The sequence below is a fragment of the Conger conger genome, chromosome 6, assembly GCF_963514075.1.
Source record: "Conger conger chromosome 6, fConCon1.1, whole genome shotgun sequence".
In the NCBI taxonomy this organism is placed as follows: domain Eukaryota; kingdom Metazoa; phylum Chordata; class Actinopteri; order Anguilliformes; family Congridae; genus Conger; species Conger conger.
The window spans coordinates 62,674,682-62,697,271 of NC_083765.1; the positions used below are offsets into that span (position 1 = coordinate 62,674,682).

A 22,590-nucleotide genomic window follows, 5' to 3' on the forward strand; every position below is an offset into this window, starting at 1 on the left:
GCCTGTGTAACCCAGAAGGTAGCTGGTGCTCAAACTCCACCCTTGAACGCAGAGACTGGTTCAAGGGTGGAGTAAGTAAATATCTAGCTAACAAGCTGTATCAAAATCTTGGTTATGGATAATTAATCTTCCTATTGCTGCAGAAGAAGTTGGTAAGTACTGTAGGATGTAGCAAGGGTCTGATCAAAGTTATTATTGGCTGTGATGCAAACTCTGTGTTTGGTTGTCCATGTTCCTCCGTCGTCTGTCTCTCTCGTTCACGCAATTCTTCCTCTGTAAATTCCAGTTCAAAACTGTAAGGTTGTATTTCTTCGTCAAAATCAAAAAAACTTGTATTCTTCCATGACATTTGTATGCTGACGTTACCATATTTTCGTAAGAGTATCATGTGATCGCCTGGACGGGTGGCCGTCCATAAACCAGTCTCTGCGTTGAAGGGTGGAGTTTGAGCGCCCGTTACTTTCTGGGAAACACAGGCTGGAGATTCAAGCCAACATCACTGGATGTGTTAGCCATTAGACGTTTTGCCCCATAACGGCTACACTGACTGCAATTTTAAAAAGCATTTACATAATTTAAGCATTTAATTCAAATAATCTCAACTGAACAAAGTGTGACAGTGCTCCTTTAATGCTTTTTAAAGTGTTTCACACAAAGTGTTTCTCTGCAAACTCTAGAAACTGTTGTGCATCAAAAATCCCAGGAGATCAGCAGTTTCTGAGATACTCAAACCACCCTGTCAGGCACCAACAATCATTCCATGGTCAAAGTCATTTAGATCACATTTCTTCCCCATTCTGACATTTGGTCTGAAAAACAGCTGAACCTCTTGACCACATCTGAATGCTTTTATGCATTTACTTGCTGCCACATGATTGGCTGATTAAATATTTGCATTAACAAACTGGTGTATAGGTCAACCTAATAAGGTGGTCACTGAGTGTATATACCTTAAGATTCTGATTCCTGGTGACTATGAATGTGCCTTTATAATATTACTTCATGGTTTGTGAATTCATCCAGTGTATTCGCTCATTAAATCAATCTAACATCAAGAACGTCAAGTCAAGAATCAATTCGGTAAAATGTAGAGCACGTGGACAAGTGCAGCCTTTTAAACATTTTGCATAAAAACACATGCGTACTACAACTCATCCCATTAGAAAGGCCTAAAGTGATTAACTGGATCTGGTCCCAGTTCCTCAATTGCTGAGGCCAGTTTAATAAATGTAAATTGCTGCTCCACAGAAGCATGGAGACTTAACCCATAGCTTGTGGCACTTGGAGCACTTTTGTAAAATAAATAAATCATGATACCACAAACAGAGAAGTTTATGTCAGCATTTAGTGTTTCATGTCATAACAGTGACCATTTCAGCTTTCATCTGTGCTTAACCAGATTTATTTTAAACACCATTATCAAACTGCACAAGAACATAGAACAGAGGAGATTCTAGAAAATGTGATCTATTAATGTATTGTTGATTAATTATTCATAAGTAAGCTACAGTCTATCATGTATGAATGTAGCAAGCCTGCAAGTGGACAAATAATAATGCAATAAATCATACTATGAGTAGGTTAATACTTAGGCTACCCTTTAAGTGGATAGGCCATAGCAGCAGAAGACTTAATACGTGTACTAATACCTAAAGTGCTCACTGAGTTTACGTGCCATATAAATGTCATTACCTCTTTAATCAGAATCATCTGTAGCATCATTGTACATTTCGTCTATCGATCGAAATGTAAACCGAAATCTGATTATGAATGGGGTGCAGGCTATGGGTAAACTACCCACTGAATATGCTCTACCCGAAGTAACCAGAGGGGACCTTGGCTTGGGTTGTAGAGCGGCAACGTGACGGCGAAGCTTAGTGGGAGGGACCACAGCGACGCCGTTGCTGAGGCTTCAAGATGGCGGAAGCCCTGACAAGCCAAGAAGAGCTGGTAAGGTTTGGGTAACGGTGTTATTTATTTCCCCTAAATTCCGATAACTGTCCCTGTACGTCCGTCGTCCGACCGCTGCCTGTCTTTTGTAACTAGAGTGGTATTTTCAGGTTGGCTGAATTGATATTGATAGAATGCTTGCTTTTGGTAGCACACACTTACCACTCAAACTGAGAAAAGGGCGATAAATAACAGATGTATGAGTGATTTGAAGGCCTGGGTTGTAATTCCAGCAATCATATAGCAGGCTCTTTCATGCCTTCGTTTGCAACAAGTATTATGCTAGCCCGCTAACTATAGTTAGCGACATAGACCGCCAGCTAATTCTTGGAGATCGCTAGCTTGGCCCTGCTAACGCTATTCATCTAACACGGTTAACTAATGTTAGCTATTCGCTCGTGAGACATTCAATGTCGCTATAAAACTAGCTAACTTGCTTAACGTTATCTGCCTGGAAGCAGTCAAGCTTGCAATATTATCTAACATGCATAACTTACTTCCACTGCTGGCCAGCACCATAATAAGAACATGTATACCACCTTAGCTATACGTTTCGTGGATTTAGCGTGCCTTGAACATTATTGTTTAATTGCATTGTGCATTATTGCTAAAGCTGGCGAGATTTAGAATATCAGCCGATGTTACTGGAAGAGAAACGTTAGTTGGCTAGACGTGGGCAACATCCATGGCAAGTTTTTTGGAACACTTATTAATATGCATTGATTAACTGACGCTTCGTTGTTTTGATAGCTGTATGATATGGACACAAGACTCAGCATTTCAAAATGTTAACTTATTTAATGTATTGTTGGTTCGATACATTTCCTAAATTCGACAAATTTACACGGCCTTGTGGACATCCCAATTATTTGTCAGATAAGGAACCATAGCTATGTGTTTATTGTATTCATTGTGTGTAGGCTGGCGACTGATCACTCAAGAAGTCATGTTCGATGTCTCCGCTAAAGAAAAGATGTGAAGAAACATCCCTATATATGGCCTACTGTGTGTACCTAACTTACCTTTAATTAAACGCTTTTTAAATGGCCGTATTTTTTAAGCCTAATTGTAATATAATTACTTTCGATGGGCTTCTTGCATGTTGTAATTTTCCAGAATATCTGTCAATTTATAAAGAAAAATGTAGCAAAAGCTTGTTCATTTTGATTCGTATTGCAGCTCAACAACAGCTCGGTCTGTATACGTTCGGTAATGGAGATAAAGACCTGAACCTATACGACTTATCCTAAAGAAGGTTCAGCGCCAGCCTATACGTTGTTTTTATTGACATCTTTGCCCCAGCAAGGTCGAACGCTATTCCAAAATGCTATTAGGCATTATAGACGGCATTTATAGCTGCTTAATTTACATGAAACCTGCATTGGCCTGGATGATAATTTGGGCCGGCGACATTTCAGTGTGGGCTATTAGATGCTATCAAAATGAGATGTTGGGTGGAGGCGCTTGACATTGTGCAATTTAGAGATCGATTCATTCTGGGCTGCAGACAGTCCGTAAGTGGACGACTTGATAATCACTTATTCTCCGGATCAGCTGGGTTGCTGCAGTGGATTAAAGCGACGTGTTTAACCTAATTTATAGACTCAACTTTCCCTTGCAGTGAATCGACCTCCCGAGTTCTCCGGATGTTTCTCAGACAGATGCCAGACGTGTTTTGCTCAGATTTTTGTATAACAGGGAGTAGTTTTGGCCAGTACTTGGGCATTTCATGGGAATAATATTTCCTCCCTTGTATGATCAGTTAATTTCATAATCGGTGCTGGAGGCTATGACAAGTCGGTGGCGATTTAATGGTGTCAGTTTTCATCATGAACATAATATTTAAAGATTTGATTTGTTGTTACCCGTGGAGGATTTAATTACTTTAGTGGCATTTAGATTCCTGAATCATGGCCTCAGTCATGGAAAACAATAACCAGTCTGTATAATAGCAATTTGAAATTCCAGATGAATCATGCTGGGGGATTCTGTGCCTTTTGTGTTGAACTGGTTCCAGTGGGTACTGGGTATTTTATAGGTCCTATAAACATCTTTAGTCTGAGAATATTTGCAGACTCTACGGCCAGGGCTGTCTGCTTTCTTTCTGTCTGCACCCCCGAAGGCCTGAAAGACATTGACCCTTCAGCTCCTTTGTCTCTCTTTCGCAGGGCTAATCTGAGATGATGTGCCTGTCTTGCGGAGGGGAGATATTCAGTGCTACTGGTGTCTCTGCAGTTAATGCGATGCTGTGTGACTGTGGGGTGTAGCGGGATCTTACTGCGTTCGCTCTGTCTGTCAGATGGTGTGACCTCGTGCTGGCTCTTGCCCAACAGCTATCTGGCCTCTTGTGCTTTGCGGCTCCAGTGAATATCTTTGACAATTTACATCAGGGCTGCCCAACCATGTTCCTGGAGATTTACTGTCCTGAGGGTTTTAATTTTGATTCAGCCCTTATTTGGCACACCTGATTCTACCAATCCGCAGCTGGTCGAGATCTCTAGCTGTTGGGCAAGATGTGCTTTGGGAGGGGAGGTGTGAGAACCTATGGAATGGTGCTGGATAAGGTTGTGGAAGAGTTGGGTTAATGACACCTGTATGTGTGTATCTGCTGGGTCAGGCTGTGGAAGAGTTGGGTTAATCATGCCTGTATGTGTGTATCTGCTGGGTCAGGCTGTGGAAGAGTTGGGTTAATGACACCTGTATGTGTGTATCTGCTGGGTCAGGCTGTGGACGAGTTGGGTTAATCATGCCTGTATGCGTATCTGTGCTGCGCCAGGCTGTGGAGGAGTTTCTGGCGGAGTTGAGGGCTCTTGAGCAGCCCAGCGTGGTGCTGGTGTCCCAGAGCACCGCCATCAAGTTCCTCATCGCCCGCAAGTTTGATGTGAACAGAGCCATCGACCTCTTCCAGGCGTACAAGGTAAGTGCACCCCCCCACTGTGTCCTGTTGCAATGTTGTTCACTATGAGTGTGATCTGTGAATTTACATACTGTGAGTGTGCAGTATGTGAGTGTTGATGCTCTGTGAGTGTGCAGTATGTGAGTGTTGATGCTCTGAGTGTGCAGTATGTGAGTGTTGATGCTCTGTGAGTGTGCATTATGTAAGTGTTGATGCACTGAGTGTGCAGTATGTGAGTGTTGGGGCTCTGTGAGTGTGCAGTATGTGACTCAGTGCCTGCTGTTGTCTTCCTCATTCCAATGTGAGGCTCAGTCAGCTGGATTAACTGATGGAGCCACGAGAGGTCAGAGTCTTCTCCCCCCCCCCCCCCCCCCCCCCTCTCTTTCTTTATTTCACTCCATCTCACTACCTCTCTTCTCCTTTCCATCATGCTTCCTTCCTCTGCCTCTCTCCTGTCCTTCTTTCCTCTCTCCCTCCCTCTCTTTCTCTACCTCCTTCCGTCTCCTCTATCCCCCTCTTTGTTTGGAGCAGCCTCAGTTACGTGGCGTTTGGTGTTCGGTCTGTCCCAGGGAGACTGATTTGGATCAGGTGGTAAAAGCAGAACTGTGTGAAAAGTAGCAGGAGAAATGAGCGGTGCCTCGTAGTTACAGTAGCGCTGTCACACAGTGATGAGAGGTGACGTGGCTGGGCTGGTCTTATGCAGGGATTCCACCGTCTCAGTAGCTGATTTCTGCTTCTTTTATAGAAACAGTGTACATTATAGTCAATGATGGCCATCTGTGATTTCGCTCCTACCAGAGTTAGGGATTTGTTGGCAGCCTTGTGGACTAGTCTGTGGACCTGCTCCAAAATCATATGCATGACAGTTAATTGTTCTAATGTAGAGATGCAGTGGTGCTATTTTAAATGAACTCTCAGTCAGTGTAGTAGCATTTTTCTGAAAGTATTACTCCAGAGCACTGTGCAGGGGGATGTGTGCGTTTGCTGACAGCCCGTTTCACTTACTGAATCAGCTTCTAATAGTCATCCTTCATGACCGTGGGCTTGCAGCCCTTCCTAGGGTGAGACACAGGGTCTGATGTTTTACTTTGTTACTCCACACTTAATTGATCAATTACTAATAGGTAGGTAACCACTTAACATCACAAATACAGTATATGATTAGAGTGTTCTTAATGTGCTGATGTAACAATCACTACTGGTAAAGGAAAGCAGTGGAGTTCTAGAACAGTCGAGTTTTGGAAGGGCTAATTACACCGTTAACTCAATTCACATGATTGGTCTGACTTGGTTGTTGATTTTAAGGTTAAAGAGGAGAACACGGAGGATTATAGGCCCCTGCTTTGTGAAGTGTGAAAAAATAACATAATAGAAGAAAATGGAGCACTTGGAAGCCCTATGGGCCTGATCAGACTCTATACCGCCTGATTAAACAAACATGTGTGTGCACGCTGTCTCTCTCCTCCAGAACACCAGGATAAAGGAGGGAATTTTCAACATCGACCCGGACGAGGAGCCCCTGCGGACAGAGCTGCTCAGTGGGAAGTTCACTGTGCTGGTGAGCCAAGTGCAAGCGCAGTTTCAGAGCATTGGTAGAGGCGCTGTTTTCGGAGTGTTTGATTGGTGGAGAGCCCATAACTGCCTGTAACTGGTCTTTGTGTGTTCATTCACATTGTGTTTTATTGTTCAGTAGTAAAGAGGTTTGGCTGTTGGGTGTACAGGCTGCACCATCTTGTGGCTGCAGTGTTCAGTCACAGCATTACACAACCCACCACTCATTGCAGTGTGTCATCCTTGTTGAATAATAGCTGTAAGCGGTTTGTTTTGCGTGCACGTAATTCCCCTCTCTCGCGCTCCTCCATGCAGCCCGGTCGTGATTCCACCGGGGCGGCCCTGGCCCTGTTCACTGCTCGACTCCACCGGCCAGATGTCACTACCCACAAGGCCGTGCTGCAGGCCATCATATACCAGCTGGACAAAGCCATCGAAAGGTACCGGTGAAAACGCAGTCACGCCGTTTCTGAAAACCACTTTCCACTTTCTGCTTCAGTGCCATGGATGAGTGTTATGTGGCTTCTCTGAACAGTGGATTTATGTGCGTTTCCTCTCTGGAAGAATCGCTCCATTCTGAGATTTGTTGACATAAGTGGCATGCAAGTATGCATGCAAAGATTAAAATATTTCAGATGCACTACAGTTTTATCTTAACTATTTTTAGGCACGTGCCTGCGTACTTGTGTTCCACTTATGTCAGCCCTATCCTGAGCTTAGGTGTGCCAACTCTAAAACGACTTAATAAACTGCTGTCTAAAAATGTCCCCAATGTTCATGTGCCCTGCATCTTGCTTGTGTCCTCTGCTTGTGTGCAAGCCAGTGAGGCTTAAACCAATCAGCAAGGACAGCAGGACGTTCTGTGTGAGGTTTAAAGAAAGGCACCATGTTTTCCAGCTTTAACGACAGAGCTTGGCATTCTTACTGTTGGTTAGGATCATCACATCAGACTGTAATAGTGTGGCTGTTCACGGACAGAATGTGTAGTCACTGATTGTCACAAACTTTGTTCCTCCTAAGCAGGAACAATGTGTGATTAAACTCAGGGTTTTATCGTACACGTTAAAGTCAAATCTAAGCATTAAAAGCAGTGTTATGAACACATACATTCATATGGAAGCTCAGTGTCATTGACAGAATCATTAGGGAAATGGTTCTAGGTTTCTTTGAGCAGGCAGCTCATTTATCAGAATGAAAGTGAAGTGGCAGTTTCTGTTTGAGCAGACGCTCTGTCAGTGCTGAGCCCTGGGTCTTTATTAAATGGAAGCTCTTTGGTGTATTTCAGTCTCAGTCTAAAGACATTTCAGCCGTTTGAACAGGGTGCATTATGGGAACAGTTTCTGCGTTTCTTGGTAAGCTAGGCTCCAGTTTCACCACTCTGTTTGTCTGTCCGTCCGTTCGTCTGTTCGTCTGTCCCAGCATCCAGACGCAGAGGGATGGCCTCATCTTCATCTACGACATGACCAACTCCACGTACGGGAACTTCGACTATGAGCTGTGTGTGAAGATCCTCAACCTCCTCAAAGTAATCAGGCTTTACTTCCCCGTTTGCCGGCCGCACACGCTGTCGTGTGTCATTCTGCAAATATACAACAAACTGTTAGGTGTGCTACAAACACAGGAGGGACTTAGAGAGTATCGTGCTGTCAGTGTTGTAAATGGTTTGAGAGTATACTGGTATCAGTATTGTAATTGGTTTGAGAGTATACTGGTATCAGTATTGTATTTGATTTGTATATTAGTGTCTAATTGGTTTGAGTGTATAGTGCTGTAAGTATGGTAATTGGTTTGAGAGAATAGCACTAAGAAGTGCACTGTGTTTGAGTGTATAGTGCTGTAAGTATTGTAAATGGTTTGAGAGAATAGCACTAAGAACTGTGTACTGTGTTTGAGTGTATAGTGCTGTAAGTATTGTAATTGGTTTGAGAGAATAGTACTGTAAGAAGTGTACTGTGTTTGGCAGTGTAGTGTGCAGTCTTCTTAAAGCTGCAGTATTTTGGCTCGAACTGGACCAATCTCATCAATCAGGGCCGTGCTGTTGGGAAATGGCGCTGTCATGCAGCAGTTTCATTTGCAAATGGAGTGGTGGCGGTTTCAGGCCAGCAGTTTTAAATATTCAGCGGTTTACACAAGATGCTATTTAGGATTTCACAAGCTGCAGGGCCTGCAGTTACTGGAAGAGTTCAGGCCATTGGTGGCTGTTGAGCTGGAAGCTGAGGCAGAAATCTTATCTTTAAGCCAACTAATTACTGTCAACCCATTTCCCTGATTTACAGGCATGCAATGAATTAGCCGACTAATCAATGCTCAAAGGTGTTGGGCAGATTTCTCATTATTTTTGCTGTGATCACATTTACATCTAAAAACATTATATAATGCACAACATATTAAATCAATTCTTATTAAATTAATTTAATAATTATTTAAGTTTTTAAAATTTGTTTCTAAATGCTGTTACGACTAACAGTGTTTAATCTGGGCAAGCCTTTCTAAATGTTTTATTGTTCGTTGCTCAGATGGACACTGTTATTGTGATGTTTGCATCTGTTTCTGACTTGTGTCAGTGGTGTTGCCTGGGTACATTTAGTGTAATAACGCTTGCTAATCAAGCTGGAGGCGAATGATCAGTCTGCCTTCTCAGAGCCCATAGGCCACTGCTGACACGCAGGTGTTCATGGGACAGTTATTTAAACGTACGAAACCCAAAAGCAGGAGGAGAGCACGCTTAGCACACCTCTGCAGGAACCTGGTGCCTGGGCCCATCGTGTTCATACTTGCACTGAGGTTTGTTAAGCTTGTTCTGCGGGTGTTTAATCCCGCCTTCCGGAGTGAAACCCTCTCCGCTGGGCTTGCTGGGACTGCCCCCTCCAGTCTCTAATTTGAGAGATTTCTACCCCCCCCTTGTCTGATATCACGCAAAGGTCACTCATAACTTCCCTCAGTGCTGCTACGGTAAGCTGACAGTGCTGGTTGTTTTAAAGAGAACAAGGGCTGCTCTCTGAATTATTATTGCTAGCCTTTTACCGTACACGGATAAGTACTTTCTAATTTGAACAGGAAATCTATGTAATGCAATGAAATTCAGTTACAGGGCATTTTATCAGAGATCAATTAAAAAAGCAATTTGAAGTCTTCCGGGGAAATATGTATTTTTAAATGAGCCCATGATTTGATAGTGTTGATAAGAACAGCGCTTTAATGTCCACTACATGGCACTGATTACGACAGGGGCACCATAGTCACTCTTAGCACTGCTGACAGCAGCAGAACCAGTGGCTACTTGGTGAGTAAATGTATAACGCAGGTGCGTTAACGTGTTGCTCTGCACTGTCGTAGGTGCATAGGTGGAATGGCTTTAAAGAGATGTAAGGCATTATGGAGCTCTGACGCTGCCTCCCCCTCGTCCCCAGGGTGCGTTCCCTGCGCGGCTCAAGTGTGTCTTCATCGTGTCATCCCCGCTGTGGTTCCGCGCACCCTTTGCCGTCCTGCGGCTGTTCGTCCGTGAGAAGCTGAGAGAGAGGGTGGGTCCACACCTCTCATACTGCATTGACTACATTTCCACCCCCGGCCTGTGTCCGTTTGCTTTCGTTTCAGTTTTAATCTTCTGTTTTCACCCCTGAAGGATTTGTGCTTTATTGGCTGGGTTGCAGCTGTACATTTTTAGCAACATAATTAGAAATGAGTTCTGTCTATACTCTTCTCAGCTGTTGTAAACGCATGTTGTGTGTTTATTTGTGTATACTTATGTGTGTTTTTGTGTATTCTTATGGATGTGTGTATTTACATGCATGTGTGTGTTTATTGGTGTACGTGTGTGTGTTTGCGTGACTGCATTGGTGTGTGTGTGTTTGTGCATGCTCACGCGTGTGTGAGTTTACATGACTGCGTTGGCGTGTGTGTGTGATTGTGTGTGATTGTGTGTGATTGTGTGTGATTGTGTGTGATTGTGTGTGATTGTGTGTGATTGTGTGTGATTGTGTGTGATTGTGTGTGATTGTGTGTGAGTATGCTCACACGTGTGAGTTTACATGACTGCGTTGGTGTGTGTGAGTGTGTGAGTGTGTGAGTGTGTGAGTGTGTGAGTGTGTGAGTGTGTGAGTGTGTGAGTGTGTGAGTGTGAGTGTGAGTGTGAGTGTGAGTGTGAGTGTGAGTGTGAGTGTGAGTGTGAGTGTGAGTTTACATGACTGCGTTGGTGTGTGTGCGCGTGCGAGCTCACGCGTGTGTGTTGACATGATTACAATGGCGTGTGTGTGCAGGTGTGCACGGTGAAGGCCCACGAGCTGGCTGGCCACATCCCCATGGAGTCTCTGCCGGAGCACCTGGGCGGCTGCTCCCAGTACAGCCACATCGCCTGGATCCAGAGCTGTGTGAACTCACAGCGCCACCCGCAGGGCGGGGACTGCGTGGGCGCGCTGCTGAGCTCCTACTGCCTGGACCCCTCCCCCACGGGCCACAGCCTCAACTCCAACTGCGCCGACAACGACAACAACGCCAACCTGCACAGCCACCGGCAGCAACTGCAGGGCAGGACTAGTGCCTACTGGAACGGCTCCGCCCTCCTGGGGGGCGGGGCCGCGGGGCCGGGCGAGGCTGGCGGCGAGCACGACGGCGGGGACTGCGGAGGCGGGGCCAACGCCAACAGGGCTCCGCCTCCCCAGTCCAACACGCCTCCAGACACGCCCCTGCACCTGACGCAAGGCGGAGAGGGCTTGGAAGCAGGAGGGGACTCTGTGTCTGGGGGGAGAGAGGAGGATGAGGATGAGGAGGAGGGGGAAGGGGAGGAAGAGGAGGAGGAGGAGGAACAGGAGGAACAGGAAGGGGAGCCGGGGGTCCCGCCGCTGCCCCAGAAGTGGTCGCGCCCGGCGGGGTCTCAGGACTGCGCCCCCTCGTCCCTGTCGGTGCACATGCCCGAGCCCAGCGGTATGGGCGTGAAGGAGCTGGTGGCGTACGTGAAGAGGAAGGGCAAGAGGGGCATCTACCAGGAGTACGAAGAGATCCGCAAGGAGCCGCCCTCCGGAACCTTCCACTGCTCCAAGTAAGAGTCCCGCGCTTGGGGAGGGAGGGGTGGGGGTGCAGTCTTACAGAACCTAGCCTGAGCATGTGCCCATCTGAGACCCTTGACTACAGGTTAAATTGATGCCTCACTCAAATTCTTAAAATGTTTCCCTACTTTGGCTATTGTGTTTAAAGCCTGAGAGATTGTCTCATTCATCGTTTCCCCACCTTCTTCCTTCAGCGACAAATTTATCTCATCGCACAGCATTTTCAAAAGCAAGTAACATTTTTGTGTATGCGTTTGTTGGTGTGTGTGTTACCTGTGCATGTGAAAGGAACTGTAGCGAGAGGCAGGGAAGGTGTGTATGTTCTGTCAGAAAGGGGCGCCCTCAGAACAGAGCCACTGTGCTGGAGTCAGAATGAGCTGCGAGCCCAGCCTAGCCCAGACAGGGACAGAGGGACCTGGGGACATGAGCAGGGACAGAGGGACCTGGGGACATGAGCGGGGTTAGAGGCAGGGACAGAGGGACCTGGGGACATGAGCAGGGTTAGAGGCAGGGGCAGAGGGACCTGGGGACATGAACAGGGTTAGAGGCAGGGGCAGAGGGACCTGGGGACATGAACAGGGTTAGAGGCAGGGGCAGAGGGACCTGGGGACATGAACAGGGTTAGAGGGACCTGGGGACATGAACAGGGTTAGAGGGACCTGGGGACATGAGCAGGGACAGAGGGACCTGGGGACATGAGCAGGGTTAGAGGCAGGGGCAGAGGGACCTGGGGACATGAGCAGGGTTAGAGGCAGGGGCAGAGGGACCTGGGGACATGAACAGGGTTAGAGGCAGGGGCAGAGGGACCTGGGGACATGAGCAGGGTTAGAGGGACCTGGGGACATGAACAGGGTTAGAGGGACCTGGGGACATGAGCAGGGACAGAGGGACCTGGGGACATGAGCAGGGTTAGAGGCAGGGGCAGAGGGACCTGGGGACATGAGCAGGGTTAGAGGCAGGGGCAGAGGGACCTGGGGACATGAGCAGGGTTAGAGGTGGGAGCAGAGAGGAGGGGGGAGGGCGGGGCCATGGCCATGGGAACCGGCAGGAAGAGGAAGGGGGGAGGGCGGGGCCCTGAGAGCCACTCGTGACCCTTGACCTTTCCTCATATTTTTACGCCCTGTCCTGTGTTCCAAAAGAGCTACAACACACGTACACATTTTGTTAGAAGCTGGGCTTTGTTGCATTATTGATTATGCGCTTTTCTGTTTAACAGCGCTCATCTCTATCGATCAGTCCATAGTACGCACACAACATGCCGTAGACTTTTCTCTCTTTAAGGAAGAGACTCAATATTTGTAAAGCACAGGAAACTTTGATTACATAGCAGTGCCGGGAAAACTGGCTTGCACAGACTGGGTGCAGTTCTCTTTTATGCACGGCTCATTTACATGGTTTCCCTCTGAGGCGATAGATTCTCACTCCACGTCTCAGGGCTCAGACAGACACTCTCTGCGCTCCCCAGTGCACAAGCATGAACGTTTACGCTGCGCTCTCAGACCAAAGGTCATGTTTATTACAAAAATCACTTTCTGTGTCTCAGTGTCTTCACATAGGAACACGTCTCTGTCAAGAGTTTGGATGTTATTGTAGGGCAGTGTGTGTCCACATGGACGTGCCTCTCTTAAAAGGCCCATTGATTCTCCACCAGTTTAAAAAGTGAAGCGCTTGTTTGAAACAAAGCTGAAAGGTGTTACGCCTGCTGTATCACTGCTGAAACTGTGATTGGGACACTCAGGAAGTGATGCTGAAAGGGGCAGGGGGGTGTTGACAGCACACCCTCATAAACACACACTGAGCACATGACACACCCACACGCTCTCAGTCTCACAGATACACACACTCTGAGCACATCACACACCCACACGTTCTCAGTCTCACGGATACACAGATACACACACTCTGAGCACATCACACACCCACACGTTCTCAGTCTCATGGATACACAGATACACACACTCTGAGCACATCACACACCCACACGTTCTCAGTCTCATGGATACACAGATACACACACTCTGAGCACATCACACACCCACACGTTCTCAGTCTCATGGATACACAGATACACACACTCTGAGCACATCACACACCCACACGCTCTCAGTCTCACGGATACACAGATACACACACTCTGAGCACATGACACACCCACACGCTCTCAGTCTCATGGATACACAGATACACACACTCTGAGCACATGACACACCCACACGCTCTGTCTCCAGAATACACGGCTCTTTCTCAGGGGAGTTCAGAGTTTCTTTCTAGGAGCTCTTAGTGGTAGAGGATGTTGGTGGAAGGGCAGGCCCTCCTGGAGCCAGCAGTAGGACAGAGCTACTGTGTCCTTACATTACATTAGTTATGAATCCCTCTGTGCTGGGAAACTAATTGATCAACTTAAGCCTATAAGATGTTGGCCAAACCGTACTGCTCCTAGTTAGACTTACTTTACAGAGAGATCCCTAACTTTAGGTATGTGCCGTGATCCTAATGAAAACAAAAGGGCACAGGACGCATCCACCATTTCCACAGGTTGGCTGCCCTTGGTTGGAAGACGACCCTTCTATCCTCACCAGGGCCAGTCCAAGCGCTCTGCCTTCTGTGGCGGCCTGCTCACTTCCTGCTTTCGCAGGAATCATTTCATTATTACTGGATATGAAAGAAAAACCGAGCAAAACCAAATCCTGGGGCGCAGATGACAACCGTGGGATCCCACGTGCAGATCCCTTGCCTCTAAGTCACACGACATGTGGCGACTCTAAACTGTTTCCCCTAAGCAGTCTTCTATAAAATCACATCTCATTCCCCCACATCACTTTGGAGGCCAACTTAAATCACCTGAGGATCAGAGGTGTGCCACAGCAGCAGGTGCATTACATTACTAAATTACGTTTTATTTAGCAGACGCTTTCATCCAAAGCGACGTACAAAACAGTGAGTCATCAGTGACTTCAGTTATTTCAACCAACCATTGTGTTGATGAGGCTTGTAGCTCCGCCCTCTGCCGCTGCTCAGTGTGGCCTGGAGCGTGCGGCTCAGTCTCAGGCAGAATGGCCACGGCGCGAGGGCCACGGCGCGAGGGCCACGGCGCGAGGGCCACTGCCACTGAGGACATCACACACCCACACGCTCTCAGTCTCAGACAGAATGGCCACGGCGCGAGGGCCACTGCCACTGAGGACATCACACACCCACACGCTCTCAGTCTCAGACAGAATGGCCACGGCGCGAGGGCCACTGCCACTGAGGACATCACACACCCACACGCTCTCAGTCTCAGACAGAATGGCCACGGCGCGAGGGCCACTGCCACCTGCCTTAGTCTGTGTTCAAGGCTCAAATTGGACAGGTTCGGCTCACTCAGCATTACAAGCCTCTCTCTGTCTCATTCTCTCTCTCTCTGCAGAAAACCTCTCAATCAGATAAAGAACAGGTACAGCGATGTCCTCTGCCTGGACCAATCGCGCGTGAAACTTAGCCCGCAGGACGACGACGACGATGACGAGGATGAGGTACGTGTGCTTCACCTGAGTCTTCCTCTCCCTGCCGTTGCCTGGGTGTCCGCTCTATCATGCTATCTGTCTAGCATTATATCGTGTGACAGTGTTCAACACCTGTTATGAGTTTACTGTGGCATGGCCTGTGGGCTTTGTGTTTATTGGCTACAGCTTCTTTTCTGGTCATTACAGCCCCCCATACTTCCATACTTCTGGTTAGGAGATGAGTTGATAGCACTTGCTTTTACTTCACCATGCCACTAGGTGGCAGGGGAGGGCTTAAACATTTCTCTAACTTTGAAGGAACATGTGCACTTATTGTGTCATGTACAGTTGTGTTCTAGTGCATTAAAAAAGTGAATAAAGTGCAAATATGTTTTAATAGCTTTTAGTTCCATATTTCAAATGTTGTGGAAACATTACACATTCAATTCCTAATCAAAGCAGTAACAAATTTAATCAAGTCTGTGTTATTCTTTTCAAAGAAAAGGAATATTTATCTGTTTAAAAAAAATGGCAATGTCTACATTTTTCTCTTCAAACTCAAACACTTACTGTTTAAACTGAGGAAATTTTTAAAGATTTAACTTCAAGATTGAAGTTTTCAATGGGGTTGAGGTCGGGGGATTGAGCTGGCCATTCTTATTACTCGTGTGTTTGCGGTCGTTGTCTTCTTGAAACACCCATTTCAGGGGCATTTCCTCTTCGGCATACAGCAACATAATCTCTTTAAGTATTTTGATGTATTCAAACTGATCCATGATCCCTGGTATACCAACCCAACACCATAGTATGAAAAACATCCCCATACCATGATTTTTGCGCCACCTTGCTTCACTGTCTTTACAGTGTACTGTGGCTTGAATTCAGCTTTGTCATTCTGACTATTCTTCTGATGTTTTAACAGTAGTTGCTCGTTTTCTTCCGCATGTTTCAGATTATTGTTGCCATTTTAAAGCATTTGAGATCATTTTAGCTGAGCATCCTATAATTTGCTGCACTTCTTTATACGTTTTCCCCTCTCCAATCAACTTTGTTATTAAATTACGTTGTTCCTCCGAAAAATGTTTGGAACGGCCAAATTCAGAATGGAAATATATTTAATAACAATGTGTGAAACATTTGCTTCCCTTCTTCCATAATAAAGGACAATTAATGACACCTGTTTTTTCACAGAATTAATTAATTCTCTATTTAAACTCCACACTGCTATTATTTTGAACACGCCCCTTTCAATGAATGAGTCAATTACTCATTACTCATACAGTTGGGTCTGTTGTTTTTCTATTACACTACTACATCTACAAGTAAAGTATTTGCCATGCAGAAATATGACTACTAATAACAGATTACTGATGTTGTACTGCCATTTCTTTTTTAACACAACTGTAACTGGATTTTTACGTTTGAACTGCTATCTCCCCAGTGCTCTGATTATATCAATGCAAGTTTTATGGATGGATACAAGAGAAGTAAAGCCTATATTGCCACTCAGGGTGAGTTTCTTTCTGTGTGGGGTTTTTGCAACTTTTCGGCCTGCGTGGGTTTCCTCTGGGTGCTCCAGCCTCACACAATGCACACACATCCGGGTTGGGCTACTGAACAGGGCGGTGCTGTGAATGAGCCTGTGTGCTCAGTGTAGAGAAAGGTTCAATTGAAAAAATATATACAGTACCAGGACCCACCTTGCCACCTTGCCTTGGATTTTTTGATTAATGTTTTATTTCCACAGTTTGTGATCTAGCAATTCATATGTGGTCAAATTGCAGATTCTCATATTTTATTAAATTATGTTTTTATACATTTTGGTTGCACCCTGTAGTAATTACAGCACTTTTTATACATATCCCTATTTAAATGTTTTAGACAATTTAACATAATGTCAAATAAAATAGTCATGTTTTGTATTTGGTTGCATATCCATTGCATAGCATGACTTCCTGATGTCTGTGACCTATCAACATCACCAGAGTCTGGATATCTTGTTCTCAGGTTGTCCTACTAAATACTAAAACTCTTTGCATTTGAATGGATCTCTATGGGAATTGGGGGTGGGACTAGATTCAGCTGTATATTATTCTGATACAGTATAGAACACATTTGTTTGCTAAATGGCTTTGTCATCAAGGGTCCAAGCTATCATCTGATAAATCATCTGAGCTTCATCTGATAAACTAAACAATAGTTTTTTTTTTATGTGTACCAACAGGAGAAAGACGATAAAAATCATCCTTTCTTTCCACCATACTAGTTCATTTTAGAAGTGTAACACGACTATGAAAAGCACATGTGTATGATAATGTATGAGTATTTTGTTTAAACTGACATCAGTGTCTGAATGTGAATTAGAAGTGTGAGCTAGCACTCAGTATTTAACAGGCATGGCACAAGCCAGCATTTCACGAAACGTTTATTTATCCACATCACAGGCCCTTTGCCAAAAACGTATGGTGACTTCTGGCGCATGGTGTGGGAACAAATGGTGTTGATCATCGTCATGACGACAAGGTGAACCTCAAGCACTCTGTATTGTTTAGTTAGTCACGACAGCAGAATGTTACAGACGTATTCAGGGATGTTCGGAAACGCATGTATGACTCATACTATGGGCCAAATATGGTGATTTATTTCCCTCTTAGAATGGTGAAAGCGCATGAATGCAAGCACTGTCCATTATGTGATGGTGAGAGTGATTGACAGGCTTTTGGTTTCAGGGTGGTAGAGAGGGGGCGGGTCAAATGCGGCCAGTACTGGCCACTGGAGGCGGGACGAACGCTGGAGCACGGCCACTTCCTGGTCAGGAACACCCGAATCCAGATGTTCCAGGACTTCAAGCTGTCTCACCTGGAGCTCAGCAACACTGAGGTGAGGAGGCTGGTATCTCTCTCTCTCTCACACACACACACACACACACACACACATACACAGACAGACACTCACATTCATACACTCATACATACACACACACACATACATGCACACTCATATACACACACACACACACACTCGTACACACAACATGTGCACACACACACCCAGACGCACACACCTTCTGTGTCTCCCAAATTATGGCCCGTGAAAATAACTTATTTGTGGGCTGTGGCTGAATATGTCTATGTAAGTGTCTGGGGTTGTTGTTCATGACTGAGGCCAGTGGTTGGTGCTGTTTAAGGCCATGGTCCCTGTTTGGACTGGATCTGTCATTCTAAACAATGTTTCCACTCAAACGCTTGTCTTTCCAACGTCCTCAGGTCTGCATGTAAAGCATACATCACACACATGGTCCAAGTTGCACTGTGGAAGTCAGTGATACATACATACAGTTAATCATGCAAAGTCAATTCTCAGAGGACAAAAAAGCATAAAAATGTACATATTTTCTGAAGATATGAGGTGTATTCATATGATGGTGAAGTTTATTGTAATGCATCCTTTTTTATTTTTTTATTTTTTATTTTAAGAACACATAGAGAGTATCACTGTTTGCTGAAAGAAAAGGCGGAATATGCACTCAAATGGAGGGAAGAAAAATAAAAGGACTGCAATGCTATTGAAATGATTGAATTTTCATGACTCCTCACCACAACTAGTAGTACAGTGAATAGCCTTTTCCCCTTGAAAGGCTTCTAGTGACAGAGAAGGAAACAACAAAGTGCTCAGCTGCCAAATACACAAACAAATGTATTTAGTCCCTTAGAGCTGAGATCCTTTGACTAGGACAGTGGGGCTGTAATGTCAATGAGGACGTACATTGTGCTACAGAACTTCTTCTGCGTATCAGTTTTGATACAGCTGGTGCAAATCTTCACTGAAGAGACCGAGGCGGAATGAGACAGGGAACGAGTCGTGTCTTTTCCCTGAGAATAAGCCCCATTCCTCTAAGACCAGAACTACAGGAATGCTGAGCTGCTGCATCTGTACAGAGATGTATGCGCTGGGCTCATTAGGGGAGCTGAGCCGTACCCACAAACATACCGTTCTATCCGCATTGCTTCCAGGGCCTTGTGGCACTGCAACCAGGGGGCCACGATGAGGCTTGGCCTTGGGCCTGTATGTATCCCTCGCAAATGAAATCTGAGCCCATAGAATCAAATGGCTTTTTTCCCCCAAGAGAAATGGTTGCTAGTGTAAATGCCGTAAATGGTTGCTAGTGCACAATTATGAAATTATCCTTGTACATCAGGCTTTTCATTGAATCTTCAGTATATGGCGACATTGGCTCAAAGTGGTAAGAGCCGTTGTCTGGCAATCCGAGGGTTGCCAGTTCGATCCCCTGCCTGGGCTGTGTCGAAATGTCCCTGAGCAAGACACCTAACCCCAAAAATGCTCCAGACGGGCTGGTTGGTGCCTTGCATGGCAGCCAATCGCCGTTGCTGTGTGAGTGTGTGAGTGTGTGAGTGTGTGAGTGTGTGAGTGTGTGAGTGTGTGAGTGTGTGAGTGTGTGAGTGTGTGAGTGTGTGAGTGTGAGTGTGAGTGTGAGTGTGAGTGTGAGTGTGAGTGTGAGTGTGAGTGTGAGTGTGAGTGTGAGGCATAAATTGTACAGCGCTTTGGATAAAGGCGCTATATAAATGCCAGCCATTTCTTAGGAATTGTTGTATCATGTAGTGCAGTTTTATTTCAGTGAAGCCACAAAGATGGCACCCTCTCTTTCTCTTTCTCTGTGGTTTGTACAGACGGGGGAGTGTCGGGACCTGGCTCACTACCTGTATGTGAGCTGGCCTGATTTCGGCGTGCCCAAGTCGGCCTCGGCCATGCTGGACTTCAGGGCCCAGGTCCTGCAGCACCAGGAGGCCTCCTTCCAGGCAGTCAGCGCTGAGTGGAGCGGCGCCCCGGGGGGCCCCCCTGTGGTGGTCCACTGTAGTGCAGGCATCGGAAGAACAGGTACTTCGGGACTGGGATTATGTACCAGTGTTGTACATCCTTGTTGTCTGTTGTCTACACTTATTTGGGATTTGTGAGAATATTAGTGGTTTGGTAACTGGGCCTGAAACATAAGGGTGTCAGGTTCCATTCTCAGGTAGTACACTGCCTTTGTGTCCTTAAGCAAAGTCTTGCACTGAACTATTTTAGTACATGTCCAGATGTGTGCACCTGTAATATGAGGCAGCTGGAGTGCTAAAAAAGCGGGCTGTAGTAATTTGGCAGGGTCCCGCAGGTGGCCATTATGGTGTTTGGTCGTGGTTGTTCTCTGGTGGATAATTGGCTGTTGTAATCTTATGGAAAAAGAACTGAAATGCATGTCGGTACTTGTGTTGTGCAAGTTAGTGGAATTACCTTTGTAACTGCAAACTCAATGGATCAGCTGATTGGGCGTGAGGACAGGGGTCTTTCAGGACTTTGGGAACCCCTGTCCTAAGCATCCCTCCCCCTCCCTCCCTCCCTCCCTCCGTGTCCTGTCCCCCAGGTACGTTCTGCACCCTGGACATCTGTCTGTCGCGGCTGGAGGACATCGGGACGGTGGACGTGGAGCAGACGGTGCGGCGCATGCGGGCGCAGCGGGCCTTCAGCATCCAGACCTGGGACCAGTACTACTTCTGCTACACGGCCGTCATGGAGTACGCCCAGCGCCGCGGCCTGCTGCCGCCCGTCCAGTGGTCCGACTCCGACCTGGAGACCGACAGCGAGTGACCCGTCCCCCCGCCGAGGAGGAGGAGCACGTCCACCCCTCTGCTTTTCCAGCTTTCTTAAGGCCCGACCCAGTCGAGAGGCGTGTCTTACAAGTTGTAGCATTTTATATTGACTTGCACATGTGGAATGGCAAACTTGAACCTTTGTATCATAGTTTTTGTGTTTTTTTTTGTTTTGTTTTTTCCCCGCTCAACCAATCCTCCCCCCCAACCATTTTGTTTGTTTCAAACAGAAACCATGACATTGAAAAAAGAAAACTTGAACAAATGTTTTTGAGAAAATTATAATATATTAGTCTGTTCGGTCTTGGTCCAGTTTCTGTTCTTGTAGTTATTTTGTCGCATTTTTTACGTGCGTGCCGTGTTTTGTATTTTTGTACAGTATTTTTGTTGATATGTAGACTAACCTTAAAGCCAAAGGTATCACCTTCAATGCTTCTCTTGAACATAGTTGTAAGCCCTTACATATTCATGTCATGTACATTTATATACTGTGCATAACAGCCTTTGACAAAAAGCCTTGTTTAAATATAGACATAACATTGTTAACAAATGTATAAATATATATAGATATATATCGTGGATTATCTTATTCATACAAATGACAGAGATTAAGATACAAATATTCTATTGTAAACCTGTGTGGTCTGTCAGGTCTTACATCATCTCAAAACAGTGTCGTCTTTGGTTTCTTGACAAACTTGCATAAATCGGCCTTAAGCTGATTTCGTTCCATTACACTGCCTGTAGTTCTGACCTTTGACCTCTGACCTATACAGCGGTGCATTGTGGGGTTCATTCAGCCTCAGTATTCATGTGCCTTCAGGCTTGCCAAGTGTGCATAAAGGCCTAATAGCAATCAATCTAATTCAATCAGTTTATTTTTTACTTTTATTTTGTATAATCTCAGGGGTACATTTTAGTGTGTGCTAGTGTCAAAATGTCTCTTGGTTCACCTCTGGTAATTATTATATTTTATTTTTCTTTTGTATTTTATACAACATACAATATTTTATTTTATTTGTGTGTTTATAAAACTTTGACAGTATTGATAATGAATGTTGGTACGATGCTTAAAAAAACAAAACCTGTTTTATTTTGATTTGATAAGCTAAAAAGAAGCTAAATGACAAAAAAATCTTAAGTGGACTTCTGTTGACATTTCTTTGATGCTACTTGGCATTATGTTGTGGGAGCTGAAGACTGCTTTCTGTTTCTTGACAATGAAATGTTGAAACTTTTTTTTTTTTAATATATTTTTTTTAAACTTGTTGAACTCTTCTCATCTTGTGAAACGGTTATTTGTGCTGAGAGTGGACTCCGAGAGAACCAGAGAGAAGACAAAGATGATGCTGCCATTTTTCTCCATTTTGTCTTCTTAGACCTACTCTTGTGACAGGTTCAGAGAGTATTGCAGGAGAACTGAACGCTATAGGAATCCACGCTGTGGCCAAAACCATATCCATACTGCCTCGGTCAGCTCATTGAAACCCCTTAGCCAATGGCATCGGCCCATTTCTCTCCATCAGACTCTTTTTGTCCTCATTAAAAAAAGTCATAGAAGGTGATGTGTCTTTATTTGTGTTCTGGGAAGTGGAGGATGGTAGTCTTCACTTGGTATTCCTATGGGCCAGATTGGAATCGGAAGGATTCTGGGTGGGAAGAGACTTTTATTCACTGTGCTAGTTAGACTAGTTAGACTTAGTGTAAAAGTATAATAGGCCACATACTTTCCCCAGTGGTGTACTGACTGGGAGTGTAGCCTTGTGGCATTTTCTAGCCAAATGCTGGCAAACCCTACTTTTGAGAAAAAAAAGAACCTCACGAGAGATGAACAGTTGAAAGGGAAATGGACAGGAAGTATTGGCTTCATCTTGCATGCTAATGGCTGCAAAACAAATCCAAAAGAATGTGTGGATTGAAACCGGAGTAACACTCCAGCAACCTTCAGCAATGTGTGGGACTTTTTTGTAGAGGTGACGGTCTTGGGCAGCTCCAGGTGCCGGCACGGTGCTGTGTTGGAC

At 45.5% G+C, this 22,590-nt stretch overlaps 1 protein-coding gene across 2 annotated transcripts; it reads left to right on the forward strand.

The window, feature by feature from the left end:
* Positions 1–1,861: 1,861 nt before the first annotated feature.
* Positions 1,862–22,129, forward strand: LOC133130702 (tyrosine-protein phosphatase non-receptor type 9-like). Of its 2 annotated transcripts, none has more exons than XM_061245479.1 (13): positions 1,862–1,950; positions 4,727–4,867; positions 6,315–6,404; positions 6,713–6,837; positions 7,817–7,922; positions 9,808–9,918; positions 10,654–11,432; positions 14,849–14,954; positions 16,366–16,435; positions 17,369–17,447; positions 17,654–17,804; positions 19,613–19,820; positions 20,344–22,129. In XM_061245479.1, the coding sequence occupies exons 1-13, from the start codon at positions 1,918–1,920 to the stop codon at positions 20,565–20,567; spliced, it is 2,223 nt and encodes a 740-aa protein (XP_061101463.1). In that variant the 5' UTR covers positions 1,862–1,917; the 3' UTR covers positions 20,568–22,129. The 2 variants fall into 2 exon arrangements, with proteins under 2 accessions (XP_061101463.1, XP_061101464.1); XM_061245480.1 differs by having other exon boundaries at positions 1,923–1,950; positions 4,674–4,867.
* Positions 22,130–22,590: the final 461 nt, after the last annotated feature.